Source organism: Solanum verrucosum, unplaced genomic scaffold, assembly GCF_900185275.1.
Source record: "Solanum verrucosum unplaced genomic scaffold, falcon-dt-bn FXZP01000283.1, whole genome shotgun sequence".
NCBI lineage: Eukaryota > Viridiplantae > Streptophyta > Magnoliopsida > Solanales > Solanaceae > Solanum > Solanum verrucosum.
Window position 1 is genome coordinate 188597 of NW_026020415.1, and position 6762 is coordinate 195358.

Here is a 6762-nt window from a genome sequence, read left to right on the forward strand (position 1 = left end):
TTCATGGAAAAGTATAGCTAAATGTAACTCTGACTTCAATTGTGAAAATATCAAATAAAGTGATTCTTTTTATTTTCATCGCCATACGCCAACGTATAAAATTATATGTATTTCAAAATTTCTAATAAAAAAAATACTTTTTATTAAAAAAAACATATTAAATTTATTAATGCGACACCTAATTATAATTTGATATCTTATTTATGAACTATAATTTGCTCATCTCTTAGAATTGAAAAGGAATTCAATTTTTTTTTATTGTCATCACTACTTGCGAAATTTTCATGTTTGTTAGAAAAAATATAACTCAATTATTTTTTATATTTAAATTAATTCAAATTTAATTTTAAAGAGACACTTGATCATAATTTTTTTTGACTCTTTTCAAAGTTGGATTTCAAAAAATATGTTTGATCATATAATTCGAGAATTCAACTTTCAATATTTTTGAAAAATACTAAATAAAATATTTTCTCTTTAAATTACTCACAAAAATTCAGATAAAACTCTGAATTTATTTGTCTTTCAAATAAAATAAATTAATTCAAAATTTATAATCCCATATTATAATTACATCATGAACCAAATCCCTCCTTTTTTAAAAAAATAAAAAAAAAATGTCTTTTTAGTTTTTCTTTTTATCTTTTTGGTAAGTACTTTTTGTTAATTTTAAAATGAGCCTAGAGTTTCACATAGGACAGCAAATAAGCTTTTGTTACTGTCTGCCAAATGGAGGGTCCTTAGTTTTTTTCTCTCTCTTTCTGCTACCAAAAAATAGCCTCACTACTCCACCATCATCTTCTTCTTCCTTCTTCCTTCTTCTCTTACTGCTGCAAATAAGCTTTTTGTTACTTGGGTTTTCTCTTACAACATCAAATTTACAACTTTGGTTCTCACAGGTAAAAAAAAAGAGTAATCTTTTTCTTGTTTTTTAAGCTAATCTTGAAATTTTGACTTTTGGGTTCTTTCTTCTTTGCATGTTCTTGAAATTTTCTTGTTTTTGATTTTTGGGAAGTTTGTGGTTTTGGGGGTGATCTGTTCTCCGTTTCATATGATTTTGTAGATCTGCTGAGTGATTCTTGGTTTTGCTTTTTGTCTTAAAAATCAGTTTTTTTTCCTGTTTGAGCTGTATATACTTGTTGTAACTTGTGAAAATGAAGGATTTTGGGTTTTTTTTTTTACTTGTTGGAGTGACGATAACAACTTTTTTTTATTTTTTGGGTCTTTGGGGGTGTTGTTTTTGTATTAAAGAACTAATCTTTGAGGTATTTGGGTGAAGTTTAGTTTTTGGTTCTTGTTTAATTTTGTTCCTGCTGTTTGCTTTTTTAAATGGGGAATATTCCTTTTGAAAAAGCTTATGATCTTTCCTTTTCTCTTCTGCTGAATTTTTCTGGGCAAAAGTAGCTGCTTTAAGAGAGGATTTTTATTTTATTTTTTTTCCTGCTAGTACATTAATGTCTGTATTTGCTAATTACCTTGCTAATTTTTTTTAACTCCAAAACTTAAAAGAGTTTACCTTGCTATCTACTTTGCTATGTATTTTGCTTAGGGTTGATTTTCCATAGTTTGAGTTGTTATCTTAGAAAGTCTTCCTTTTTCTTATTCCAAATTTTTTTCAACAAGGAATGTGACTTTTCGAGTTAATAACTATTAGGTGAGTGACTATTTGAGGAATCATCTATACAACAAACCGTAGTAATTTAATTCCCAGGATTGTAGGACAGACTAATCCTTTTTTTTATGTTAAACACCTAATGCTCAAAGCATTCTGAATGGTTTATTATCTGCACTTGATTTTGATCTAGAATAGTGTTATGTTAATAACTTTATTTCCTTTTTCTTGAAATGAGCTGTGCAGAATTATTAGAGTGATTTGTAATTGTGATGTCTCCGCCACTCCTTGGTGTTGGGGAGGAGGAGGGCCAGAGTAATGTAACTCTACTGGCTTCTTCGACTTCCTTAGGAAGCATATGCAAAAAAGGATCAGCTCTTAAAGAGCGAAACTATATGGGTCTATCTGATTGTTCGTCGGTGGACAGCTGTAATATTTCCACCTCATCAGAGGACAATAATGGATGTGGATTAAATCTCAAGGCGACGGAGCTCAGGCTCGGTCTCCCTGGATCCCAGTCTCCCGAAAGAGGCGAGGAGACTTGTCCTGTGAGCTCGACAAAGGTTGATGAGAAGCTGCTCTTCCCCTTGCACCCTGCCAAAGATACTGCTTTCTTGGTATCGCAGAAAACAGTAGTTACTGGCAATAAACGAGGATTTTCAGACGCTATGGATGGATTCTCAGAGGTGAACAATCATTTCTTTCAAAAGGATACTCATTTTTTGGTAAAGCTGCAACTGAAGTTACTAAATCTATCCTACAGGGAAAATTTCTGTCGAATTCCGGTGTGAAATCAGGTGATGCAAAGGAGACCTCACGTGTGCAACCACCTAAAATGAAAGATGCTAATACTCAGAGTACAGTTCCCGAGAGGCCTTCTGCTGTGAATGATGCCTCAAACCGTGCGGGCAGTGGTGCCCCTGCTACAAAGTGAGTATCTCCCGCTAGGAGTAAGAAGTGAGATATTTGGATAATGATTGTACAAAATGGCTAATCTGTGAACTTATGTTCAAAAATAAAAGTCTAATCATCGTTGTTTAATTTCAGGGCACAGGTTGTTGGTTGGCCACCCATTCGATCTTTTAGAAAGAACACTCTAGCCTCTGCCTCAAAGAACAACGAAGAGGTGGACGGAAAAGCTGGCTCACCAGCTCTTTTCATAAAGGTCAGCATGGATGGTGCTCCCTATTTGAGGAAAGTGGACCTCAGAACCTATTCTGCATACCAAGAGCTCTCTTCTGCTCTTGAAACAATGTTCAGCTGTTTTACTATAGGTTAGCTATTTTGAAGCCTTTTACTAGTTCATAATTTCAGTGATTGGTTTAAAATAGTAAGATACTTGTTCATGATTTTTTCATTGTCCTAGTTACTGCTACTTCCCTGTTATGACAGGTCAATATGGATCTCATGGAGCTCCTGGGAAGGATATGTTAAGTGAGAGCAAATTGAAGGATTTGCTTCATGGATCTGAGTATGTTCTCACTTACGAAGACAAGGATGGGGACTGGATGCTTGTTGGTGATGTACCTTGGGAGTAAGCTCTTGCTAATTCAACTCCTTTTTTTTTTTCTTTCCCTTTTAGCACTGTTTTGTATAGTTTACAACATTTTCTGCCAACCTATTTCTTGTTTGTCTGCATTTTCCTTTGAGAAAAGAAGAAGAATTCAGTGCATGTGGTGTGGATGTAGTAGGACATGTGGACTTGGTGCAGCTGATAGTAAATACAACACATCTTCAGATATAGAAATAAAATTAGACTAGTCAGTCCTCACCTCAAGGAAGTTAAACAAGTTCTTGTGTAACTGGAAGCTTAGAGAGCAATGATGCTCTAGTAAGTCCTGAATTAGTGAGGAAATCTCAAACCTGATACATAATTAAGTTCTCTGAATTGAGAAGCCTTTCCATGTAGTAAGAGTTCAGGGGGAAGGTGGCTAAAGTTATGATGTTCATGATTTTTTACTGGACCGAAGTAGATATCTGCGTGGTCAACTGAAATACATTTTGTGCCTCACCAGTCTCTTGCAAAAAGCTTATATCATCTCCATAAAGATGTGAAGGTAGGTTTGGCCTTGTGTTACAAGGAAGATCTTTTTTCTGATTGATAGAGCCTTTAAGGAGTCTGATTAAATTAATAAATCAGCAAAGTTAATTTTGAGGGCCATCATTACTACTTAGTACTTACCATTTCTGAAAACTTGAGGCTCATTTTGTATGTGTATAGTGCTATGTATGAAAAGATTTGCCATGGTTAAAAAGTTACCTATTTCAAAAAAAAAAAGATTTGCCATGGTTAAGCTTGTAGTCAGGATTTTTATCAATCAAGATTCATGCTGCCTTCAGTTATGGATTATTATTTCTTATCTCTAGCATGAATAGAAAAACCACTAATAATCTGATTACTTGATAATGCCAATGGATTAAAGGGATGATAAATGTAACTAGAAGAATTTGGTGTCATTGTTGGTTTGACACTCAACTAGGATTCAAAGATATTGCTAGCATATGTTAAATAACGATTGCGCTGCTTTGGGAAAAACGCCTAATAATCCACGTGACATTCAACTCTTGCTTCGTATGTGTCCCATTATTAGTGCTGCTGTTCTATGTAATTAGCACTGTAACTGTTAGATATTTCTAATCTTACAACCGATAAAGAATACTTAAATGATGAAACATGATTCTGCAAGTTTTCCACAGCTTGATTCAGCATGTATGATCAGCGAGTTAGTCCTCTTTCTGTCTCTCTCTCGTTTGCTTCATCTCCTTTCTGTTTTGTTCTTTTGCAATGATGAATCTGTTGGTTTACTATAACAATGATTGACCTGAACATATTGTTTTCTTGAAACTGTTTTCCGTTGGACTATATAAAAATACCAGTAGTACTTTTATTAAGGGCTGTTCTTTGCAAGTTCTAATATATTAGTTTCATTTTATACTTGTAATAAATCTTATTGAATGGTGTTTCTGTTTGATTGTTTGTATATTTGACGATGACCATGCTTATTGATTCCTAATATTGTCATGTTGTAGGATGTTTATTGACACTTGCAAGAGGTTGAGGATCATGAAAGGTTCAGATGCCATTGGCCTCGGTGAGTATCTCTTGTTGAGCCCACTCTGCATTTTTAGACCTCTTCATCCACACTATCAAAATGTAAAAAGGAATGACCGTCTCCTCCTTGATCTCCCCCCGACCTTGTTCTTAGGGCTTGTACCTCTATTTTTGTTTTTTGACATGCATAACCATTTGGCAAGTCGAGTGAGGCTTATTTAAGTGGTTGAACACCTCCACCATCAACTGGTAGGTTGAGGGTTTGAGTCATGCTGGAATGTCATTGGGAACACTATTGATCTTCCGGGAGGGTGGAATAAAAAGAAAAAAAACAACTACTTGGTGATAAAATAGAAATATACAAACTGTAACACAGAATTATCAGGTTTCAACATTTGATTTCCGTGAGTCTTGACAACGTTCTATGTTTTGAAACAAAACTACCTTGTGAGTTTGATATTTAGAAGATATTACTGAAGAAATAATTATAGAAGTTATGAAATGCTGGTTTAGGAATTCTCTCACCCCAGCTGTTTGTCATGAAAGTTCTCTGAATTACCGTGATGCATTTTTTCAAAGAGCTGACATAAGTATTAGAGAATCGCTTGCCTGGCAGAACTACATTTGTTATGGATCTGGCCTCATTTTATTATTTGTTACGCGGCAATAGAAAGATTTAGGATATCAAAGGTAGGCTAGGCATCTTTGAGTTGGTGGTGGTAGGTTCATTTGCATTATAGGGCTCACCTGCATCTGTGAGAGATGAACGATGGAGAGTGAAGGAGAATGGTTAATGTACTCCCAAAACCGAATAGGAAACGAGCAATAAGCGATTGCAAATCTATGTGCAGTGCTATGCCGGTATTACTGTTTGAAACATGTGAGTTAGTCAGCTTTGTCTCACTAAAAAAGGGGAAGGGGACAACAATCTCAGCTGGTTGGATTTCCGCAAAAGTTCCATTACCCAATAATGCATTTCCATATACTGACAAGTGTGCAGACTAATGATAAGCTTTTTATAAATCCATGAATGTGTTTACTCTATGGTAATGCAACTCTAGTTAAATTTTTGATATTGCTTGCAACATTGCAACGACCAACTCCTGCTTCTAAGATATGAAACAGAAACATGTTACTCTTCCACTGACTTTGTGCATTTATGTGTGCAGCCCCAAGGGCTATGGAAAAGTGTCGGAGCAGAAATTAGCCTATCTACACATGATTAAAGCTATCCATCCAGCATTACTATTAGGCGAGGCAAACACAAAACGGGTGAAGAGGTCATAAACTTGAATCCTTTTTTAAGGCATGAACAGTAGCTGGTTGTTGGTCTTGGATAGCTCAGCATGGGTAGATGCTTTACCTGATTACGACATGGTGTTTTTTAATATTTGCGTAATATATGTCCTCGTTAAGTTTTTATCTTGTCTATTTAAAAAAGCACTTTGATATTGGAGTTTGTCTGCAAACTAATGTGTGTTGTGTACTGAGAGCTCTTCTAGAGGTAATTTAGTTATGTTTTAAGTGTATTGGTTGTTTAAGTTCCCTTTAGTGTGTACTTTAGACCCAAAGTTTGCCGTTTGATCAAGTATGTGTGTGCTCTTCAAGAATTGTTATTACTGTATATGAATAAATGTGTCCTCCACATTTTTCAACGGGTTGTAGTAATCGAAATCACTAACTTCTTCCCTCACATTGCATCAATGTCGATTTAGCTTTAAAAACTATAAATTCTATATGGGTTGAGGAGGAAAAAGTCCACACCACATGCTCAATTATTTGTTCATAACAGCTGTAACTTTATTGAGTCTGTTTAGACTTGTTGTGTAGACTACCTTGGCTCAATTATTTGTACATAACATCAGATCTTCTTGTCTATTGCCATCACGTTTCACGTTTGTTGATATAAATATTCATGTCTTGCATTATTGAAATTGTATTCCAGGTGAATTATTAGTATTATTACTAAGTAAAAATGGGACAATCTTCTTTGTCACCATTGAGGCTGATGAGAGTTTTCTCCTACCAACTATTTAAGGCAGAACTTTATATTTTAGCCTTTTGGATGGAAGTGCCTTGTTGGTACTCCCTCTGTCTC

The 6762-nt window shown here is 35.0% G+C and overlaps 1 protein-coding gene across 1 annotated transcript; it reads left to right on the top strand.

Annotated features, from left to right (window-relative positions):
- The first annotated feature begins 675 nt into the window (after positions 1-675).
- On the top strand, positions 676-6195 carry LOC125840820 (auxin-responsive protein IAA8-like). Its single transcript, XM_049519793.1, has 7 exons — positions 676-899; positions 1859-2298; positions 2376-2542; positions 2660-2886; positions 3005-3146; positions 4643-4704; positions 5834-6195. Exons 2-7 carry the CDS (start codon positions 1885-1887, stop codon positions 5869-5871), a joined length of 1050 nt encoding a protein of 349 aa, XP_049375750.1. The 5' UTR covers positions 676-899; positions 1859-1884; the 3' UTR covers positions 5872-6195.
- The last annotated feature ends 567 nt before the right edge of the window (positions 6196-6762 follow it).